At 44.0% G+C, this 24,190-nt stretch overlaps 1 protein-coding gene across 4 annotated transcripts in view; it reads left to right on the forward strand.

Annotated features, from left to right (window-relative positions):
- The window catches only part of SS18 (SS18 subunit of BAF chromatin remodeling complex), a 44,291-nt gene extending 39,889 nt beyond the window's left edge, over positions 1-4,402 (forward strand). For all 4 annotated transcript variants that reach the window (XM_075584878.1, XM_075584894.1, XM_075584886.1 and 1 more), the window contains 2 exons: positions 2,764-2,897; positions 3,675-4,402. In XM_075584878.1, the coding sequence (XP_075440993.1) occupies positions 2,764-2,897; positions 3,675-3,701 (161 nt within the window). In that variant the 3' untranslated portion in view covers positions 3,702-4,402. The remainder of the gene's footprint in view (positions 1-2,763; positions 2,898-3,674) is intronic.
- Positions 4,403-24,190: the final 19,788 nt, after the last annotated feature.

The raw sequence follows: 24,190 nt of genomic DNA on the forward strand, positions 1-24,190 counted from the left end.
AGCTGAACCCTGTTAAAAGCGCGATCAATGCAATATCCTAATGTGTTTTTATTTTAATAAATCAGTTTTGTTGTATTAGATAATACTGTGTGTGTGTGTGTCTGACTGACTTTCAGTTTCTATCAATCCTTCAGTCCCCAAAAGTGGGGGCGTGAGATTTTTCTGGGGGGGGGGGGGGGGTGGTGTTGCAGGGTCCCCACGCTCTTCGCTCAGGGCATTTTAAGTAAATGCCGGGGGATATCTGAGCATCCTTTGATTTTTATAGCAGATTTTAGCCCACTTCCCCAGCAGTGCAAGATCTTTGCTGCACTTTCCTGTTTGTGATAATTTGTTGCCAATATTCCTAGCAGTTTGAGTTGCAAACTGTAACAATAGATAATGTTACACAAGTAATATAAGAATACATTGTAGCTGCTGAGTTACATTGCCTGATAGAGACTGAAAGGCAGTCATTTAATGAAACCTGGAAAGCAGGATCTTTGCTGATCAATTCCGGAAGAATTAATCGATCAGCAGCTTAGGCAATTGGTTTTTAATAAAGGTAATCTCATGCTGCATATAATAAAACATTTTTAATGTGCCGCTTAGTCTACCTCTTTAATTTCGGCTCTGGGGACTCCCTGTTTCTGGAGATACTTAACTCCGTAGTATGTTCTAGTAGCCGCTCTACTCATGTAGCAGGGATCACGGAATGGCTGCTTTTCAAAGCTCCTGTGGGCCAATGGGAACCTGTGATGTCAATGGTGTGCCTTCATATTGGCCCGTGTGATGCGGGAGCTTTGAAAAGCACAGAGCTACCTGTTTCCATTTCTGAATATACAATTATATTATAAATAATTCCTGCTGAACAGTCTTTGCATATGTGATCTGTTATATTGTGTTGACAATGTTATTTAAGGTCAACTCTCCTGCAGCGTGGGAGGTAACATTGATGGCTTTCTACATGTTTTTATATGAATTTCTACAATATCATTTCAATTAACTTTTATTACTAATATTTATTACAATAACCCATTGCAAATTAAAAATATAGTATATGAACAAATCAAATGTATTTTTTTTTTTTTTTTTTAAAGGTAAGCTGTAAGATGTTTGCATCCATTTTTAAATTGAAATCTAAAACCTTTTGCTATGAAAATTGTCCTGGTTTTCCAATTGCACCTGTCTTCTCCCCTCTCTTTTTAGAGCTTGTGAACATTCATGAGTGTATGTATAAGCATAACTTGTGAAAATCCAGTGCGTTCACAAAATAAGAGGCCACATAAATTATTGTATAACTTATAACACTGTGGTGTAATTGACATGGTGTATATTGTACACCATATATTGGTACATAATATATTGTCTGAATGACCATTATTTCAACAGAAAGAAGCACATTTAAGATCAGTTGACTTAACTAATTTGTATCTCGATAGTCCTGAATTAAACATTGAGAACTAAACTTTTACAGTGCCGGCTAGCGGAAAATTATAAAAAGTACGTTTTTGGTCACTTATTTTTAAAAAAAAATTTACACCCTTGATATTTGTTGGAGGATATGGCTCTGATTTTCTTGCAGACATATTTGTCGCGAAGGATTGTAGATTTCTTGCAATTTGCAATATGTATTAATTCACCAACGAATTCTTCATAGATTTTGTTTTGAAATGTTACAAACCGCCATTTCAATTATATTCCCCACTCCCAAAACAAAAAACAAGCTATAACTTAACACAGAAGTTAATTTTGTGTAGATTGATTTTTATGGCTACGCTTATAGTACTGGCCTGTGAAGTCACACGTCGCCGTCACTGTAGCGAAAGTTGCACTCTGGTTTGCGATGTAGCTGGAGGCAAGGGGCGGTGACGTCAGCTAGGGGGAAGGCAGATATGCTCTGTGATTGGCTGCTGCCAGTCACATGGTGCGCCGGTCTCTGTAAATCTCAATCTTTTGACTACAGCGATTTTGGTAGCTGTGATGTCACACGTTGGTGTCGCGCTGACTATGGGCAGTCGCTAGGGACTACATTAAGTTGCTTTGCGGCTGCACGCCGTCCTGTAGCCAGTACTATAAGCGTAGCCTAAGATGTGTGAAACTGTTGTCGAAATGTCTCTTGGTTTTTTTTGTATTCCTTTTTGTATAAATTGACAAACGTTGTCTAAATAATTAGGTCACCTGGCCATCTATATATTGCAATTTTTGTGAATTTTCTGGTGAAATTTGTAACATTTTACTAAGCTTTTGTGAAACGGTCCTATTTCGGGGAAATTTGTACCATGCTAAACTTCTGTTTTAATGCGCTGTTGTTTTAATGCTTGAGGTTGGGATTAAAAAAGAATGGGATTGCTACAAACCGCAGGAAAAAGCCCCTTAAATTATAAAAAGAAATGAGACCTTGATTGGAGCAGATTGCTGCTAACACTTGCATAGGAAGAAGGAATGTTTTTGAAATGATGAGGAATGGCACTTCCAAATATGCCATCTTGTCTCTCTCATCCATGGGAAGTAATGCCCTTTTTGTTTCAAAAGGGATTATACATTTTTAAGATGCTGAATATAATTTTTACATTTTATGATTTGATGTATTTAATAATGCAATCAACACGGTGTGATTACATTTTCTCATGTGGATTACGGTTAATTGCAAATGGTATAGCTCTTGTACAATTATTTTGCAGCTTCATTTTTTCCCCCCTTATTTAGAACTGTAATCTAGCAGGTGAAAGGACATGAAACCCTTGTGGAGATTTAGTTATTCAATTCACTATTTTATTTTTCTAGTGCCTTCCCAAGGTGCTCCTGGGCCTCAGTATCCCAACTACCCCCAGGGACAAGGTCAGCAGTATGTGGGGTACAGACCTACACAGCCAGGACCTCCACAGCCACAACAACAGAGGCCTTATGGATACGATCAGGTAAACCCTTTCAACTGTATGAAAAACAGAGGACTGGATGTCTGTGATTTCATTTATTAGTCTCTCTTTTTAGCAACATACTTTTAGATTCATGTATTTTTCTAATCACAAAAGGAACCGTTTTTGTTTTGAAGATTTTCCAAACTTTAGGAGACAGTGTTTGTTCTCCCTTGTGACTTGTAATGCATATCCTCCCAGCCAACTGTAACCAAACTCTCTCATTTGAATTACAACACACTCATGCAGCTGTACCTTCTGGCAAAAGGGACTGTAGCTTAGCTGCGCCCATCAATGCTAACATGATGGTTATCAAGACTAAGGTTTACAGATCTGCGCTACAAGTGGCCACTGTTAACCACTTGGCTGCCCTCAAAAAGTTCCCTGAATGCCTTAAGGGCTGGCGGGGGCCTTAATCATGTTCATGGAACCTCACAAGGATTTTGCCAGTTTTCTAGGAGAAGATCCTGTTCACGGCTCCACTTTTGTTTGTGTGATCAGAAGGACACCTGTAGCGACATGAACGCTACTTGCAATCACTTGGTCACGATTGCATAAGGCAGATAACATGCAGGTGCTCCTGGGCTTGCTGCACTCAAAAGGTTAAATACATTGTGGTCCCAGTCTTATGTGAGACCCTAGCCACGTGCATTCCCAACTCCAAAACAGTCAAATTACATCTGTATTTTACAAACATGAAATATGACGTTTCCAGGTTAGAATGCAGGGCTGTAGTGTATAATTTTTTTGTTGCTTATTTATATTTATTTTTTGTTTTAGGGTCAGTATGGAAACTACCAACAGTGAAGAGCGGGTGCATTCCTGTAGCCAGTACCTTGTAGCTGTTGTATTGTGCCCTCCAGAACTGTGGACATCCTACTGGGAAGAGCCCATCAATTTCAACTTCATATTTGGGAAAACCATGTGAATTTATGGCGACTTCTGAGTTTTGCAGTCCACATGGGTTAATTATTAAAGACTATAGTTATTCACATACTGTACAAAGGATGATTCACGTCAAGTACTCTAGATGGCAGTGTTGCATAGAAAATAACCAGAATGCCAAGAGTTACGTGCTATGCATCAAAAGTAGACCATTACATTGTAAAACTATTTGGACATTGATTATAGCTTATTGGGGATTTTTTTTTCTCTTTTTGTAATGGGGTAGGATTGAGAAAAGTCATTTTGTCATAAGTTAAATATGCAAACCAGTACTCCTGAGCAGGGGCACAATTTGGCATGACTTGGATAAAGAAGAAAATTGGATACCTACAGCAGAAAATGGGAAGATTGAAGTGACATCTCATTTTTTTTTTTTTTTGTCTTGTACTTTGTACCATAAGCTGTCTATCGGGGGGAAAAAAGCCTAAATTAAATTTGTTTCCTTGGTCATATGTGAGTAGATGAAAAAAAAAAAGAACCAATTATTGAAATATCAGTACGAACATTGCCACAGCATTTTGTAGCTTGAAATATTTTCATACCATTAAAAATAAAACTTTAAAGGGGTTTGATATGTTTTCATACCATAAATAATAAAACTTTTAAAGTGTTTTTTACAAGGAATTTTAAATGTGCACCAAACTTTTTAATTTGAGCATATTGAGTGTAAGTATTTTAGATGTGTGAACTGGAGGATTACAGAAAATAGCATGTGATGTTTGTGTACAAGGATGCTTAAAAATGCAAAACTCTGAAACATTTCCTTACCGAAATGCTTATGTAGGATGGAATTGTACTGATCAGCTGTATTATTGTTGCTGTGAATACTGCATGGGGAGGTGCACTGTCCTGTTTACATAGTATAGAGCACAAGCTGCAATACATAATAATTTTTTCCTGGTCCTCTCGTGACACTAGGCACCTGAGGGTTAACTCCATCCTACAGCTAAAGGTAGGACATAAACAAATCCATACACCTTACTTGTATAAGACTCTACTCCTGCTTCTTCCCCAGTATTGGTCTGTCCTACCTAGGTAAGGTATAGGGTTTTTTGTTTTTTCTGTTTGTTTGTGTTTTAGGGCTGGAGATATCAGACTGCCTCTCCTCTCTGAAACCCATGTTTACGCTCCCTGGGTGGGATGCGTATCAGCAGAGACTTTAGTGCCCTAGGTTAAAGCTTCAATGCATTGGAGGCCGTTGGTGGATAAGTCCACTCTATTAAGATTTAGAAAAGATCCAGGTCTTATACAAGCCTAGAATAAAAAGCAGATTCCTCATCAGATAAATCTGAGATTGACCGACTGCGCGGATCAGATGAATATATATTTTTCTTCAGAAGATGATAAAGAAAGAGTCTGACGATGAACTGATAAAATCATTCATAAAGGCTATATGAGAGGTTTGTGGGATAGGTGAAGATAATTTAACGGTGCAAGATAAAAAAATAAATTGTGTGAGAGTCTCAAATGAAATCATAAACCATTTTAATTCATAAGGGGAAATAGTTGAGCAGAATAGGCACAGACAGGGAAGTTTCAGAATTTGTATACATGTTATGAACGAGTTACACTTTGCAGCATCCACTGTTGGTGGCTGTATGTTTCATTTCCAGAATTAGAAGAAAGACCGCTGTATCAGTTGAGGATGCAACCCTGGACAGATATGGAAATCATTCATAACAGCGGGTGCAAAATGGAAGCCTTTAATTCCTGTAGTGTCAATCTGGGTCACTAGTATTTAAGAGGCATTGGAAAAGGAACAAGTAGAAGGCAATTATTAAGGCCCTAGCAGAAATAAAAATAGCGGTGACGTTTAATTGTAGAAGGTTAGCATAAAGATGTACAGCCTTAGTAGTGCCATTTGAAGGCCCGTTTTTAGTTGGTACGGGTATAGAGGTTGCATTTATTATTATTTTTTTTTATTATTATATCATCCAAGAGGAAACATCTTTTTACCCCACGAAAGAAGATTGAACTTTTCCACACTGCAGTCATATAAAATAGTAATTTTTGTGCCTGTAGAGGAAGAGGCTTCTTCGGGGGAATCAACAATACTGCATGAGAAGGTGGGGTTCAGTTGCTCACAGTAGGAGGACACCCCCCAGATTACAGAATAGCATGGATTCACTCCGTCACAGAAAATTGGGTGTTGCAATTTATTTCCAGAAATAACATTTTGGAGTTCAGCAAAGTTCCAAGAAGATACATTTTTTGTAATGTAAAGAGCTGAGCGATGTACAACATAAAAAGTGTAAAATAATTATTGACAACAGAGCTATAGGAGAAGTTCACTGGTCTCAATGGAAGAAAATATTTATTATATGTTTTGTAATAGATAAAGAACAAGGGGCTTCTGGGCTAGATGGTTAGATCTATTTACAAGTTTGTAAAAATAAAAGGTGGAATCAATCAATTTTAAAATATGCCTACTTTCATATACCAATTTTGTTTTATATACCAATAGCAGTACCGCACTGAAAATGCCATAGCTCCGTTATGTCAGAAGGTCATTACCAGTTCAAAGCTACGCCTTTTGGATTAGCCACTGCACCAAGGACATTCACAAAGAAATTGGTCATATTGATTGCAGAATTGAGAGAAAAACTAAATCTGACTTGGTAAAGGAGTCTTTAAGAAAGGTAGGGTTTGGTTATCAACAAAGAAAAAAGCCAAATCTCACTATCTGAAAAATATAAGTTTGTAGGAATGTAATTCTGAATAGACCAAGGAAGAGTTCTACAATCAAACAAGGCAGAAGATCTGGTAACGATAACAAGGAATTGCCGAAAAACAAAAGATTATTATAGCCTGGTGTTACATGCAATTACTAACCAAATACATTGGGGGAAAATAGAAGCAGTAAAATGGGCACAACTATATGCAAGTTACATTCCGTAGGGCAATGGAGTGGCTATCTAAACATGGTTGTCTGGGCATCAGAAGCGACCTGAAATGGTGGGAACATATAAATAAAATCTGTTGGGTCGTGAAGATCCAGTGTTAATATTCTTAAGCATGGATCCAAGTATCACCAAATGTAATGGTCATCTGGAGAATTCAACGGAGTGGCACAAATCTTTGAAGAAATTAGTCAAATGTATTTAAAAAAAAAATCAGCTATAAAAAACAGGTGTAGATTTAAAAATCCAATTGTTCTGGGGGACTTTTCTTTGGCCAATCTATTTCAGCCCATTCCATTGATCTCCAAGAGTTCTAAAAGGAAAAGAAGAGGCAGAGATCATAATAGTCTTACCCTACTGGCCGAAATGGCAAAAGACCAGTCTTGGCATCTGCCAGTGTTAGAGGATCTATTAACATCGACCATTTCAAGCCGTGATTACTAGCATTGGTGGCTTGGAAATTGCACTGGGATATTTAAAGAAAAATCTCAGATAAAGTAATCACTACATTGCCTACAGCAAGAAAGTGTTCACTACTAAAACCTATTGCGGAATATGCATGACATTTGGTGTATAAAGCAAAAAAATCTGGAGCAAATTTTCAGGACTCGTCAGTGATACAACAGTTTGATTTTCTTCAAGCAGGTTTTGATCAAAGATTGTCTTAGGCCCAGACTTACAAAGCTCCATAAATGCATAACGTTACCTAAAACAGTAACAGACGTTATTTTTCCTGAGGTTAACACATATCCATTAAGCTAAGAATATGCAAAAACAGCGGATGTTCTATATCTGATTAGCTTCGGCTTGAAACTTACTACGACGTGGAGACATGACTGAATTGTTCTAATTCTAATATAATAAATATTCTATTTCTAATATTTAAATTGGCATTGTTCACAGGTCTGTCTCGATGTCTTGTGAGCTATAAAGGCCAATGAGAACTAAAATAGGTTTCTCTTTATGCCACCTTTTAGGTACGATTTAACTAACCATAATGTTAAGTCTCAGCGTTAACCTTAACAGACGAGTGGCTATTCGCTGATGGGGGGGAATGCCTCTTGCATTTAATTATTAATAGCGGTCGTTATAATTAAAAAATGCTCTGTCCGGGACAAAACATGACTTAACATTACCTTATGAACCTTTGAAGAAATGCGGTAACTTAACGTCACGTTAAGTCACTTAACAGAGCTTTGTGGAACTTGTCCTTGGTTCTTTTAAAAGTTCAGGTCTCTGCCCTATCAACATTATTAAACAAGAATGTACCCTCTTAATCCTTGCTCTCCCTTTTCATTCAGGCTATTAAGAGGTTAAAGCTGCCGTTTTGGAAGACCTTTACTACATGAGGTCTGCCTTTAGTATTAAAAGCATTTACAAAAGAGCCTTTTTAGCCACTGCAAACTTTTTAGTTGCTTTAGCCAGAAGAGCCAGCGAGCTGTGTGCATCATCAGGCAAAGAGCTTTTTCTTGTTCTACATCAAGATAAAGTGGTACTTAAACCAGTACTACAATTTTATCTAAAGTGATCTTGGCATTTCACCTCAACCAAAAAATTACCTTCCTTTTGCCTGAATCCAGCTAACATAAAGAAGAACGTCCATATTTTAGATGTTGTCAAGTGTATGAGAGCTTATTCGGAGAGAATCGAGAATTTTAGAAAATCAGTCCGGCTCTTTTTATTAACATCAAGTCCAAAGAATGGTCAGGCATCAAAAACATTACTAGCATGATGGATGGTGTCTGCAATAAATAAGGCCTGTGTAGCTCAAGGGGAGCCCCTACCAGAGTGACTTAAGGCACAATTGACATGGACAGTAGCTACCTCATGGGCAGCAAGAACCCAATCTTTGCCAGCAGAGCAAGGCAGCAGTCTGGTTATCTCTTGAGACATTTATGAAGTTCCACTGATTTGATGTGAATGCCTCAGGTGACGCCAGTTTCAGATGCAACGTGCCACATCTTTAAAAAAAAAAATGATTCCTGATATAAAAGATTTTATAAAAAAGAAAGTGTATTAATATGTCCCTGCCATTCTTTTTATTATTTTTTGCTTCTGGTTTGCTATCGCTCTTTGGTGCCCACTGCCATGAGAGAGGACCAGCAAAAGGAAAAGTTGTTTATTAGCTGTTTAATGGCTTACCATAATTTTATTTTCCTTTTCATGGTAGTATGCACCAATTCCCCTATATTGTTGGAAATGTAATAACAATTTACAGTTGTTACTGTAGCTTGAAACTTAAGACTGGGGAGCAAGCAGGTGTGTGGAGCATTCTATAGGAAGTGAGGTCTTTCAATTTGTTTCTGTCCTACCCTCAGTTGGAGAATGGATTTAATCCTTTTTTGCGTACTGCTATGAAAAGGAGTATTTTCTACAGTAGATGAAAATTACTGTAAGCAATTTTTTTCTCAGTTATTAGCAACCATTATGCAATACAATAATCAAATGGAAATAGGCTCTGTTGTAACTAAAATTTCACATTAAGTATTTTTTTTAGAAAAAATGTGAAAAGGATAGCTTAAGGATCTAAAGAAAGGTTGTACGTTTTATTGCAGAGCAATATTTTTTTCTCTTGGTCGTCATAAAATACACATCTAGATTTGAACTCATTTAGTATAGGAAGTATTATTGTTACCTGTTTGATGGTTCTGTGCCAAACTTATACCAGTGTACTATTTAAAACGACGATAAAATAATAAATTATTTGTGACTTACATTTTCATTTTGTTCCAAGATGTGTATGGCATTTTTATTTCTTCAAGGCTGTTCTTCAAAGGCTGACTACACCTCAATTAAGAAAAACTGTAATCTAAATGTTTTCATGTAAAGCAATTACTGTATTTAATACATTAAGAAACTTAAATATCAATACAATAATGAAGGTAAAACATATCAATTAATGTTTTTTCTCTGTGTGCTGCTATGTTAAGTGCAATCCCACATAGCCGGCCAGAAAACAACCTTTGAAAAGAACGTAACAGTCTAGAGCAAGGGTATGCAAATTGGGGTGCACAAAATCTTCTAAGGGGGGCACTGGTCTTCCCCACAACATTTAAATTGATTGTTGAGGGAGAGCGCGGGGCCTCTGTAACTGCCTCTTAGGCTAAGGCCCCGCTCCCAGAGTCAGCGCACCTGCGCTGCTGACAGGCGGTGCGCTGAGATACACAGACCGCGATCTGCGGTCTGTAGGGAGCGGGAGCCGGAGCGGGAGGTGGGCGGGAGGTGGGAGGTTTGATCGGGAGGTGGGCGGGAGGTGGGCGGTTTGACAGGGAGGGGGGGCGTGGCTTGAGCGGAGGGACCCGCTACTCTCCCCCCCCTCCCTCCACGGACTCGGGCTGGAGCTGGAAGGTAAGTTTAAACACACACACGCAGGCACTCATTCATACACGCGCACACACACACACACAGGCAGGCACTCACGCACTCATACACACACACACACACAGACAGAGGCAGGCACTCGGGCACACACACACAGACAGGCACTCAGACACATACACACACAGACAGGCACGCACTCAGACACACACACAGAGAAAGGCACTCACCTGCTTTCACTCCACACTCCTCCCCGCTCCCCGAAGCCTCTCCTCCTCCCGCAGCCTCCCCTCCCCATTGGCTCACAGCCACACACGTCACGCGTCAAAGCTAGAAAACACCATTCTCTGGTGTCTCCAGCGGCTGACGCGCTACAGCGTGTAGTGCTCTGTGCAGCCAGGGGGGACCGGGACCGGCTCGCGAGGATTCCCCTGCTGGTGGGGAACTCGCGACCCGCCGCCCGCGCCAACGAGCGCAGCGGGACCGAGGCCTTACTTTGTCTCCGGCTTCTCCTGACGACGCGTCACCATGATAACGCAGTGTCAAGTGACAATGACGTCACATGACGCCGCAGAGATGAGATTTTGATAAAGCAGGTAAGAGACAGGGGGAGTGCGAATTAAAAAGTTTGCACACCCCTGAATTCTTGAAAGTAAATTGATGTTGGGGAGAAGGAGTGGCTCAGTGAGTAACGACACTGATTGGCACTGAGTTTGAAGCAGGGGAACCTGGTTCAATTCCTGGTGTCAGCTCCTTGTGAATTTGGGCAAGTCACTTTATCTCTATCTCTCTGTGCCTTGGGCACCAAAAACATAGATTGTAAGCTCCACAGGGCAGGGACTGTGTCTGTAAAGCGCTATACAAGAACAAACATTATTATGTAGTAGTTTGGTCTGTTTTTTGGATGAAATTCCCAATCGAAGTCTATGGGGGTTTTCAGGTGAAGACGACCTGAACGTCCGCTTCAGACGAAAGAATTTACCCTTAAAAAGCTTTTTCTGTACACAAATCTCTAGCCATACTAATAACAATGCTTAAAAATACTTAGGTGTCAGATTTGGGTAAAAATGCATCAATCAGCCAGGTGTAATCCCATAACCTTGTCACTGGCATTAGTACATTTTGGTTCTAGGAAGCATTGCCCCTTTAGCCCTTTGGGTTCTCCAAGACATAGTCACTACATCATGGGGTCTTGCACTCCAGGGGCTACGTCATGCCCAAGGAAAGTTTTAGATCGCATCATCTGTTTCCATGAAGATTAGGACGCAATCTGAATTGAAACAGTAGAGAAGGACTCCGTTTTTGGGTTACTGACAGGCACTCAAAGAGTAGAAGGTTCCCAGCACAGAACAAAACTGACATGTTAAGTAAATTAACACTGGATAATTAACCCAGGGGTGTGCAAACTTTGTGTGCTGCAGCCCCCCGCCTGCCAGCCTCTGTGCTCACGCCCCCCCTTACCTAAAATCTGGCGTCAAATGACACGCTGGGTCACATGACGCACTGACCCGCCGCGTCATTTGACACATGTTGCCATGGTGACGTGTTGCCGAAGACAAGGTAGAAGGCACTGCAGAGGCCTCACGCAATCCCCCGGCAGTTAATTAAATGACGTGAGGAAAATTGCGGGCCTCTGCAGCCGCCGCGCCCCTCCCCCCAAAAAAAATCTTGCGCCCCCACTTTGCGCACCCCTGAATTAACCCATTCTTAAAGATAAACAAATCAAATTAAGTTTAAACATTGTGAAGTGTTTTTCATAAGTAATAAGGGTTATTAAATTGGCAGTCACAGCAAGCACAATTTAAAACAATTTTTTTTTACACTTAATGCAATCTTTTTTTTTTTTTTTAGGAATATTCAATTACCTTAAAATAAAATGTTCACTTATTTGCTGCTTGTGTAACTCTTAGTCAGTTTACATTTTCTGAGATCTGCTTGATTTGAATGTCGCCTTATTCTATTTAAACAAAAAGTGCTGCCATAATTAGTCAAACAGGATCTTGATAAACAACCTCTCTGCCTATGGAAGAGTTTTGAGTTTTAGCACAAAAAAAAAAGGTGGAAAAAAATTGATTAATTAATTATTTTATTTGTATAGAAATTGCGTCAATCACCTACTGTTAACTTATAGAAAATGCCACTGCAATGAGTTTACTTTGGATCTAGGACACACTGCCTCTTTATTGAGGCAAACTGATGAACGATTAATCTTGTTTACTCCACCTCAGTGATAAAATAGTCTCATTATCCTCCCATGTTTAGCACCAACATGCAAGGACATATAGTAAAGATAAGATACGGCAGAAAAACACAGTCTAAAATGCAAGTTACAATATTTATATGATTTGGGTATTAAAATAAAAAATAATAATAATAAAAAAAAAATATATATATATATATACATATATACAAGTGTGATATTTTTGTCAGTCACGTAACTTTAACCTATTGAATGCAGCATTGCCATTCGATCTTTGCTTCTAGAACTGCCCATTTAAGGATTTTTAACTCTCGGATAAAGGTAATTCCTTTCCATGAAAGCAATCACCAGGCATTTTGATTTGTGATGTCATTTAGGACGTATTAAGGAAGCTATAGTGCATGAACTTCATTACTAATCCTCCTGGCATCTATATATTTAGTCATATGTAGAAGCACATGCACACCGCTGGTAGGTGCTGGAGGGGGGTACTTATCTGCCGGTGCGCTGTATCCAGGGAGGTCCAGACATCCCAGAGGTACTTAAGCAAAGGAATGGAAGCAGGCACACGGTCTTTCTAAAGGTGCAATTTATTGTGCCACCAATCTGTGCCACCAAAATCTATATATTTAGAACAGCAAGAAACTTATTCTCTTTCTGTTTTCTTCACTGTGTAGCCCATGTTCCCCCCCCCCCGGACACAGATTGTCCCTCTAGGGCAGGGGAGCGCAAACTTCTTTCCCTGCGCCCCCCTGCCGGTGGTCCCCTCACTCCCGCGCCCCCCTGCCGGTGGTCCCCTCACTCCCGCGCCCGCCCCTAACCCCCACTTACCTGCGCTCCGGCGTCATGACGTCACGTTGCCATAGCAACGTGACGTCACATGACCTTGCGGCGTCATTTTGAAGCCGAGTTGCCATGGCGACGCAGGAAGGAAGCCGGGTAAGTTAGGTTTACAGAGACCCAGCAGCTCCCCCGGCACTTAATTAAAGTGCCTTCGGGAATCGTGCGGGGCCTCTGTAAACTCCGCGCCCCCCCGTCGGCAGTCTCGCGCCCCCCAATTTGCGCACCGTTGCTCTAGGGTGTAGTGAGGGCTGGCTACGTGTATCTGGGTGGTGCGTACCTGCTTGTAACAGGAGGGCCTGAGTCTCCCGCGTTGATAATGGGGACAACAGGACCAGCCTTTGGGGGTATTTTCCTTCATCTTCTTTAGCAACGGTGCAGCGCCTCCATCTCCATAAGTCCCAGGGATGTGGGACAGGACCCTTACAGAGAAAACCCTGGTCCCAGGGCGAATGATCCAGCTCTCACACACACACACAGTCTTTATGTAAAATAGCAGCAGCTCTTTATTGTCCTTACAGGTTAGCAGTGGCAGCACACAACAGCAGCAGTACACAGCAGTTCATATGCACAATGCACTCCACAGGTGTACAGGCTTGTTCCTCTCCTCTTCTTTCCTCCAGGAATGTACCCCTGCAGGATGGCCTGGTTGGGGCTGCAATACCCCTGCCTCCACCCAAGGTAGACCCTATGGATGAGGCCAGATCTCTCCCCCCTCACCCCCTCAGCAGGGTGAGGGGCATTGGTCCACACAATATAGTGCTATCCGCTCTACTCAGTCTGGCTGAGGGTCTCCTCCTGTCTCCTGGATCATACTCCTAGGGTAGAACTCCTCTCCACACTCCTCCTCTCACAGGACATAACAGCCGTCCTCCTTTCTCTCTCAGCTCCCAGGACAGACAGACTGTCACTCACAGGAACAGCCTACTAAATAGAGTACAGCCCTGCCCCTTATGATGTCAGCAGGACCTCCCCTCTGTCTCAGGCCTGCCACAGACTCAGGAGCCTACCTCTATCACTCAGGCCAGGGCTTGAAGGGGGAAAACCCATGATTACTACTGGCGCCTGCCCTTAACAGGACTTACTCCAGTAGGAGAAAGATATGTAGTCCACTATTTCTTACAGGGGCTACAACTGTATATTCACATTTCAGCACCAAGGAAGTATTTGATCACTGCCATTAGTTCCAATTGGTCGTTTCTGGGACTGCATTTTTAAAATGTGTATCATCATACAGGCCTTGTAGAGTACTGTACGGATAGCCAGGGAAAAGCACAATGATCCAAACAATTACAATACCTATTGTTTTTGTTAAGCATTTTAAAAAAAAATTAGAATGGAATGCAGGAGCAGTTGTTGGAGTGCACCTTTCAATTGACTCAGCCATGCCTTGAACTATTTTACATTCTGCTAATAACTGAGCAATATCTCTCCAGAATGCCCTATCCCATGACTTGGCTTCTCCAGCAAAAGGATCATGTCTAGGTGAGAGCACCACAAAACACATTGGCCATGTTCAACCATGTTTTCCTTCAATTCACATGTTCTGCATCCTTAGTGATATATAATGTTGCATTCATTATTCCTTACCAGTTAAAAGTGACTTATTATGTAATTGTTTTAAAACAGAAAAACCACTAGCTGCCATAAAAACAACGCTAGACCTACAACATTGCATTTCAAGATAGAAATGCTATCTTTATAACAGGGCTCTTCAACTACAGCATTTCTCCAAACGGGCCAGGTCAGAAAAAATTTAGGAGTAGAAGTGCCACAAGATTATTACAATACACCCCCTATCCTCACACTTTCGACACCCCTCTTTGCTTTCACTCCATGACCCCCCTTTCACTCAATCCCGCTCCAAAAATCTCCCCCTCACTCACACACAATTCCCACTCCCATAATAACACCCCCAAACAATAATACCCCCCACAATATAATACCTCCTCACACAATATAATACCCCCTACACACACACACACACACACACACACACACACACACACACACACACACACACACACACACACACACACACACACTGCAGCTCTCTATATATATATATGCACACACACACACACACACACACACTAATAATAAGAACAATATATACATTACACCTCCCGCCACAAAATACAAACAATAATACACACACACCTTGGGGAAGTTGGACCCAACTCATAGCACGCAACGGGTAGAGAGAGTGGCCACAACAGCTGGGGAGAACTCGCTATCTCCGTGCCTCCCTCCATTTCCCCGCATCACCCTGCGTAACCTCCTCAATAAACATAGCCTGCTCAGTGACATAGGATGCCCTAATATGGGCATACCCATATATGGGCTTCTACGTCACTGACTGGAGCCAGCTCTTTTGGGGAGATACGCGGTGATGCAGGTAAATGGGAGGGAGGTGCAGAGATTCCAGGAAATGGGAGGGAGGTGCAGAGATTCCAGGAAACGGGAGGGATGTGCAGAGATTCCAGGAAATGGGAGGGAGGTGCAGAGATTCCAGGAAACGGGAGGGTGGTGCAGAGATTCCAGGAAACGGGAGGGAGGTGCAGATATTCCAGGAAACGGGAGGGAGGTGCAGAGATTCCAGGAAACGGGAGGGAGGTGTAGAGATTCCAGGAAACGGGAGGGAGGTGCAGAGATTCCAGGAAACGGGAGGGAGGTGTAGAGATTCCAGGAAATTGGGGGAGGTGCAGAGATTTCAGGAAACGTGAGGGAGGTACAGAGATTCCAGGAAACGGGGGGAGATGCAGAGATTCCAGGAAACGGGAGGGAGGTGCAGGGTGAGACAAGGAGATTTAGATCCCCTATAATTCATACTGGTACACAGTACCGGCACTTATTGTTTAACGGTAATGAATACCAGACTGTATCGGCCTAGTATTACTACTGGGCTCGCATGACACGGAACCTTAAAACTGCCATATTGCACGTGTAACGGGTTTTCTGACCTGGCCTGACCCACCCAATCTCACATTGGCCCCTGTGGTCTAACCAGTCCCCATTACATGGTAGTGTCTGGTGGTGCACCTGTTGGCAACAGAACTCCTGAGTCTCCCGCATGATGGTGTATGGGGATTGTCAACCCAGACAGGCAGCTGAGGTAGTGTGTGCGAGTCCTACCTATATCCAGTGCAGCGCCTCCACCTCATCAGGATCCCTGCGTCTGCGTGGGGATGATTCTGATGAGGAACTCCTCTGTGGTGCCATCATGTGTAGAGTAAGTTCAGACCCACACATGAAGATGTCTTTCATCAAGGTTGCTTTATTGTGGCTTACGGTGCGGGCCAACTGCCCCTTACAGTGAGTTTCTCTTAGCCACACATCTTGCTGTGTTATCCTTTCCAAGGTACACCCTCCCAATGGAGTGGGATCCCCTCTCCCCTCAGGGAGTTCACCCCTGTGCCAGGTCCCTGGACACAGTATGGCGTTGTCAGCTAGACGTTACTTAACATAGACTGGGGCCACTAGTTAAAGCACTAGTGTGCCACCCACTAGCAAGTCTCAACGCAGACTTGCTCCTTACTCCAACACACTAACTTTGAGCAGTGCTGTGCCTTATATACCTCAGGAGGCAGGCACATCTCTGATGTCACTAACAGTGGACTCAGAGTATGTAGCCACTCCCATCCATACATAGGGCATATCACCAGGGTGTGAGGGCAAACCTCCATGATTACTGCTGGCATCCCTGTAACTTACCAGGTTTACTGTCAGCAGGAGAGAAAACTGCAGACCATTTTACAGCATGGCTACATTCTCCCCCTGGTGAATCCCAATGGCCCGTCTGGGACCTAAATTTGTTGTACCTTCGTCCGGGAACACTGTAAAATGCAAACATAATTAGTTACAACATCATTGAATTCACATCACATGCATAATGTATAGCACTCTATGACCAGCAGGGGCACTAACTCGCGCAACATACTGTCCTGTTTCTCCTAATAGTAGTGACGGGGATCGGGTTTCTTAACTTCCCGGCCACCCATATCCAGGACCATTACGCTGTACACCCGTGGTAACCCACTCTCAGGCCTATACACGGCTTTGTGCATATAAATACTACGGCCTATGCTCCACACTCGCATCAGTTGAGCAATCCTTTCCTCCACTTTGCGCCCAGTAATGGCGCCGCCTCGGTTCACCATATACTGCTCAATGGTTTCCCGCAACCACCTATCCCTGTTATCCTCTATCTCCTGCATGAGGGGTTCAGGGACATAGGGATATTCCAACCCATGGGAGTTCTTGTATTTCGTTATGATGGCCCTCTCCGCCCTACTGGCCCGGATCAACCTCGTGTTGCCCGCCTTTCCTGGTAACACCCATGATAGGGGCTCATCCGGTTCCACCGGATCCGTCAATTTACTGGGACCCATGGGTTCTATTATATCGTGACGGATTTGGTACCACCGTTTCTGTAAGGCCTTCACCCGTTCCTCCTCAGTGAACTACCCACGAGCCCACCAATAGTCTACTACACCCTCTCTTTCTAGTAGAAACCTAGTGTGGTCCAGCCATGCCTCATAACCCTTGAATAAGGGGGCCCACCACCGGGTCTCTCTAATCTCTTCCGGTGCAGACTCTATTGAATCCCCTGCTTCCGGTTCCCCCCAGGAGGACACCCCAGATGTCCCGGTAGACCAGGAATTAGGCTGCCCTACCCTCTTGGGCCTAGTAGCAAGGGTAACGCTTACTATGCTAGGGCAGTCGCTAGATACAGACACCTCCTGAGAGTACCCTCTACCCACCGACCCATCGTCGGAAGTGAAACAGTCCAGTCTCTCCCAAGTCCGTTCTTCGGAGGTGCCTTGGGACCCTCCAGACCCTCCCAAACTTGAGGATGACCCATGGGAAAACGTGATCGGGACTGGGGCCTTAACTAGGGCCTGGGGTTGAGCATAAGGGCAAACGGTTGGGATCCACGGGGTTCCGACCTGCTTTCTACTGCTACATTGTTCAGAGTCACCGCAAGGGCTCTCCGTTGGTCGGGTATCACCGCCCTCGGCTTTCTTCAAGGTCTGCCAGCTCTTCTTTGGTCCGGGCGATCGGGAAGCACTGCCCGATCGGTGAGGCGTGGTCATCCCTCCGGTTACTCTGCCACGGCCGCCGGAAGTGACGCCCTCGATTGTGCTGGATGCTCCGCCATCTTGGGTTGGGTCCCCAAGCGGGACCTCTTCCTCCACCACGACATCCGGAAGTTCAGCCTGTCTCTGTCGCACCGCCTGGGCCTGGCACAGCTTTTCCTCCGCCGATGCTACCTTCGGAACCTGGTAGGAACAAGGACTGCTCTTACCACTCCATGGAGTCGGTGTGGATCGGCCCTCGCCACTGGAACCGCCGGCCCTCGGAACCGGGGGACTCTGCCTCTCCATTTTCCACGGCACTGGTGACACTCGGCTCTTCTCACTGACGACTCCGGTAAGTGGCACTTTCCTCCCGCTACCGCCACAGGAGTTCGTTGGCTGCCGGGTCACCACTGCAGAAGACGCCACGGGTTCCTCATCAGAGGAATCCAATCCCGTCTTGCTTGGGGGCACCCCCCAGGGTGACCGCCGCTTAGGTTCTCGGCCGGCACAACGACCGATAGTCTCTTTTTCCTCGGGCTCGGTTTTGGTAACCGGCCCCGATCCTCATTCTCCGGGATCCGCAGCTTCCTTCCAGAGCGCGCCGGGGAGCTCCGCCGATAGCATGGCCGTATCTCCCGCAACCTCGACGGCCTGGATTGGTACAAAGGTGGGCATGGGCCACATGTATTGGAGGCCACATTGCGGGCAGCGTGCAGCTGTACCCACGGCGCCACCGGGTAGTCTGCACTGTAAACAGAGACATGCCACCGTCTCAGTGCCCACCACTCGAATCACCAGGAAGCCTCCTGGGGCCGAGTAAGGTTGGGTAGACACCATAGAACCTTCTTCCTGCTTACAGGCCATAGTCACTGTGGGAGGCACTTGCAGCAGTGGTCTGATCAGCGTACCGGCTCCTCGTGACTGACGAGCAGGAGTTCAGTTGCCAACCCCTCCCTTTGCTAGCTCCACCCTCATCTGGCAAAGCTGGAAACCACCCCCACTGGTGGAGATTAGGGGAGGGTCCCATAATTTTATAGAATGTCCTGGAACGAGGGCTGAACTTTTCACAGTCCTGGGGGGCGCGGCCTCTGGTTTTGCGCCACCACTCCCCGAGCACCACTCCTTATTTGGCGCCATCCCCGGCCAAGTTCTCTCAGTCTCTTTATCTTTTTCTCCACAGGCAGCATTAATTACAGGAACTACTTTCTGTAAGGGTGCGGCTGGTTCACCAGCTCCTCGCTCAGCTGGATCCGTTCCCACTGGGCATAACTTGAAACCACTCCCCCTGGTTGAGATTAGGGGAGGGTCCCACAAGTTGATCGGGTGACCCAGCACTGGGGCTGAGTTAGTTATTGTCCATGAGGGCGCGGCTGCAGCTTTCGCACCATACCCCCCATCCGGGTGGGGTTTTCCTGTTGGCGCCACTTCTGGCCAACTTTCTGCAAGTCCCGCATTTGCAGAATTTTCTGCAATTGATCCACGCGGTCTCTCAGGGAAGCGGGAGCCGCCATTTTGGTTTGCACTGTCAGTCTCTTTGAAGGTTGAGGTAGCTTTTGATTGTTTGTACGCCGACTGAAAAGCAATTTCATCATGTTCTCCACACATTACTACAATGTCCTCCCCAGTGTCCTCAGGGGTAGTACCCCTAGGTCCCAGACAGGACAAAAATGGCACGGCCACAGCTTTCGCGCCACTCCACAACAGGCTTGCCAAAGTCACATCAGTAGCTTGCTCTTCAGCGGAACGCACACCACATGTGCTCCTTCCGCCTGCCTCCGTCCGCCATTTTGGACCTTCCGCACCGCGCGGATCCTCCACTCTTGCGGTCGCCATTTGATTGCTGTATTTGCGGTTATAGTACGTGGAGCTCCTCTCTGCGGGGCAGCCGCCACACCGGTACAATAAAGATTACCTTGATGCACCACCTGTGTACCTAATGTAGGCTGGACTCGTGTTTGCACTACCTCAGGCTAGGCTCACTCTCTCTGTGTCTGCTGTATCTCCTTCCTCCCAGTCTGTGCTCCCTTCGGTAAGTGATCTGGAATGGGCTAGAGTACACTGGCTCTTCCATGCAGTACTTGGGCGTCTACCTACTGTTGGCTAGCCTAGCGCAGACCCTGTCCAGAATTCCTGACCACGTTAACAGGCTACCCCTTCAGGCATCCTACCACTAGCACTACCTCAAGGTGACTAGGACAGCTATAGCCCCTCTCCAAACATCCAACTCCTCTCAGGCCCCTAGGTCGTCCCTGCGAGCTGACAATACTCCATCAGCCCCCTGACTACCCCTAGGTCCATCCCAACACAGCACAAAGTGGCAGCCTACACTCTCCTGTTTCCTAGTGTGCCTAGCAAAAGCCTGTCCTGTTGACAGGTATCTCAGCAGCGCCTCCAAATGTAACGGGTTTTCTGACCTGGCCTGCCCCACCCAATCTCACATTGGCCCCTGTGGTCTAACCAGTCCCCATTACATGGTAGTGTTTGGTGGTGCACCTGTTGGCAACAGGACTCCTGAGTCTCCCGCATGATGGTGTATGGGGATTGTCAACCCAGACAGGCAGCTGAGGTAGTGTGTGCAAGTCCTACCTATATCCAGTGCAGCACCTCCACCTCATCAGGATCCCTACATCTGCGTGGGGATGATTCTGATGAGGAACTCCTCCGTGGTGCCATCATGTGTAGAGTAAGTTCAGACCCACACATGAAGATGTCTTTCATCAAGGTTGCTTTATTGTGGCTTACGGTGCGGGCCAACTGCCCCTTACAGTGAGTTTCTCTTAGCCACACATCTTGCTGTGTTATCCTTTCCAAGGTACACCCTCCCAATGGAGTGGGATCCTCTCTCCCCTCAGGGAGATCACCCCTGTGCCAGGTCCCTGGACACAGTATGGCGTTGTCAGCTAGACGTTACTTAACATAGACTGGGGCCACTAGTTAAAGCACTAGTGTGCCACCCACTCCCAAGTCTCAACGCAGACTTGCTCCTTACTCCAACACACTAACTTTGAGCAGTGCTGTGCCTTATATACCTCAGGAGGCAGGCACATCTCTGATGTCACTAACGGTGGACTCAGAGTATGTAGCCACTCCCATCCATACATAGGGCACCTCACCAGGGTGTGAGGGCAAACCTCCATGATTACTGCTGGCATCCCTGTAACTTACCAGGTTTACTGCCAGCAGGAGAGAAAACTGCAGACCATTTTACAGCATGGCTACATGTGCATGACCAGGGCAGCTGCTCCTTCATAGGTATGTATCTCAGGAAGCAGGAGGTAAGGCGCTTTAACTTAGTCTCAGTATGAAAAACCTAATCAACCAGCATGTAATTAGCAGGAGCGGAGAGTCTAAGGGCTACTTCAAGACCCTCTGCGTGCCCCCAGTTGCAGAGCCATGCTTTATAAATTGCTTTTGAATTTTGCAAAAATGCTATTATTTATTAACGTTATCTTTTTAATAAAATTATACTTCTGTTTAAGTCAAAACCAAATAAGGTCTAGAATAGATCCACAAAAGGGTACTAAGCTTGAGCACACCACAGCTAAAGACATGCTAAAACTTAGCCCCCTTTTGTGTATAGGGCCTCATAATTTATACTGTATGTCCTTATAATTTAGCTATACTCAGCCCTGTCCCAAATCAATATCCCAAATATATCAAGGCCCAAGTGGTGCAATTCAAGGGCAACAAAAATGTGCCGTACCTGTATGTATCAAACTAAAAATCATTTAAATAAATAGGATTTTATCCATGGTGCTTCTAGAGCAGCTCCAGAAGTACTATGCCTTTTGTGTGGCTAGATAAACCCCAGTGAAATGTACTGTTTTAGATAAATAATGTCAAAACATGTATTTGCAGGTTTACTTAACATGGTTGGTTTCCTTTGAACATCATTGTGTACATAGCAATATGCACTGAACTGGAACCGTAGAAAAGGATGGCTCATACTGGACACACAATGCTGCTATTTGCTGTAACTCTGCACTTTCACTCAGTGAATCTTCAAAAAAACAACCTCTAAACAATGCCTGATATATTCTGTGTGAAAAAGGGAGACGTTCTATTGCTGTATCTTACCTTTAATTCAATGGTTAAATGCAGGCTACATTCCCAAAAAATGAAGTACTCTTGTTATTTACAATATATATATATATATATATATATATATATATATAAAATTAAATATTCCCCCTTAAGCATGTTGAAAAAGTATTGTAAATTAAAATGGGGGGCTTTTAACACAGCTGTAACCAAATAGTCCTTCTAAGGTCATTCATGTTTATAGAGGCACAATCACCAATAGCAACAAAGTTATAGAATGAGCGATGGGAAACCTACTATTCGTCTTTATTATTATTATCATTGTTTATTTGTAAAGCACCAACATATTCCGCAACGTGGTACAGTGGGAGTACAGAGTGACATCAATTACATTGACAGGATGACACAAACAAGGACAAACAATCCCTTTGTCATTATTAATACTTATATATATATATATATATATATATATATATATATATATATATATATATATATATATATATACAGTATATATATATATATATATAAAAAACAACATTACCATTCTCTCGTCCGGTAAAGAAAGACTGCACTCGGTTCAGTAATCATGAAAAACTGTATTGGGCATCTGAATAAAAAAGATAAGTCACCCAATCCGACGTTTCGGTCCTGGAATAGGACCTTTCTCATTCTATTCCAGGACCGAAACGTCGGATTGGGTGACTTATCTTTTTTATTCAGATGCCCAATACAGTTTTTCATGATTACTGAACCGAGTGCAGTCTTTCTTTACCGGACGAGAGAATGGTAATGTTGTTTTTCTATTATTTGAGACTAGCACCTGTCTATATGAACCAGTACATTGAGTGCAAGCTGTGATGTTTGTTTTTATATATATATATATATATATATATGAAAGAAGACCTTCAAGCGCTACAATGCAAATTATCTATACGTGTAAATAACCACAGTGCAACAATAAACAATTATTGACAACAATATGTCTATAAGGAGGGTGTAACCTAAAATATTTGACCCTAATAAATGCAGCCAACTAGGTCCACGACCCCACAAACGCTGAGAGAAAAGAACTGTGGAAGAATTACCTAGGCGCAGAAAAAAAGAGAAAGGGGGAGGGAAAAAAACATAAAGTAGTATGTCTTAATAAGCGTCACGGATAGATGGTGAGGGATACACTCACCCTTAGGTGGATAATATAGGCATTTATCCACATGAATGGTATCTGGAACTATTGTAGTTTTTCCTGTATGAATGGGTTTGTTTTCACACTTGGTGGGATCACTCTTCTTACTTGATTTATTTCTCAATCCACGATAGCCATCATATGGGACTGAAAATATAAAAGGAACATATAGTAACACAGTTTTATTAAAATATAAAAAACCTATAAACATATAGGTAATGTACTCACACTTTATGAGCACTAAAACAGGCAATTGGAGAGATTAATAATCAAACTGAGTCTCTCACACTCAGTTTGTGCCCCGGCTCACTGCTATGCGAATGCTGGGAGACTGTTAGTGCATTGTCCTGCTCCGTGTACCGGTGTCTGGTCTCCCCGACCGCCATGTACTTCCGCGTCATGTGTCTATTCCCAGCTTCGCGAGATCTCGCTCGCTCCAGTCACATACTCCAGAGCTAGTCTGCTTCCAGGGGTTCTCTGATCAAGTTTCTCACAACCTCTTGCCTCAATCTGTGTTGTCACCCAACGTTTCTCCAAATGCGGCTGCCCCTGAAGATCAGCGAGAGGATTGTGGTTGGAGACCCCATGTCGTGGGACATGACTGATCCTTTGAACAACAGTGGTACCTGGGTACAGAATTGCCCAAGGAGGCACACAGGGGTAGCGCTACCTCACACTTTGGGAGGGACTGTTCTATGGACACCGGGTGTTTAGGTGCCTAGGGCACCCTCAGTATTTTGGGGGAACCACACCGAGGTGCTGGGTATTGTGTTTGGGTATTGCAT

This window comes from Ascaphus truei, chromosome 2, assembly GCF_040206685.1.
Source record: "Ascaphus truei isolate aAscTru1 chromosome 2, aAscTru1.hap1, whole genome shotgun sequence".
Classification (NCBI taxonomy): domain Eukaryota; kingdom Metazoa; phylum Chordata; class Amphibia; order Anura; family Ascaphidae; genus Ascaphus; species Ascaphus truei.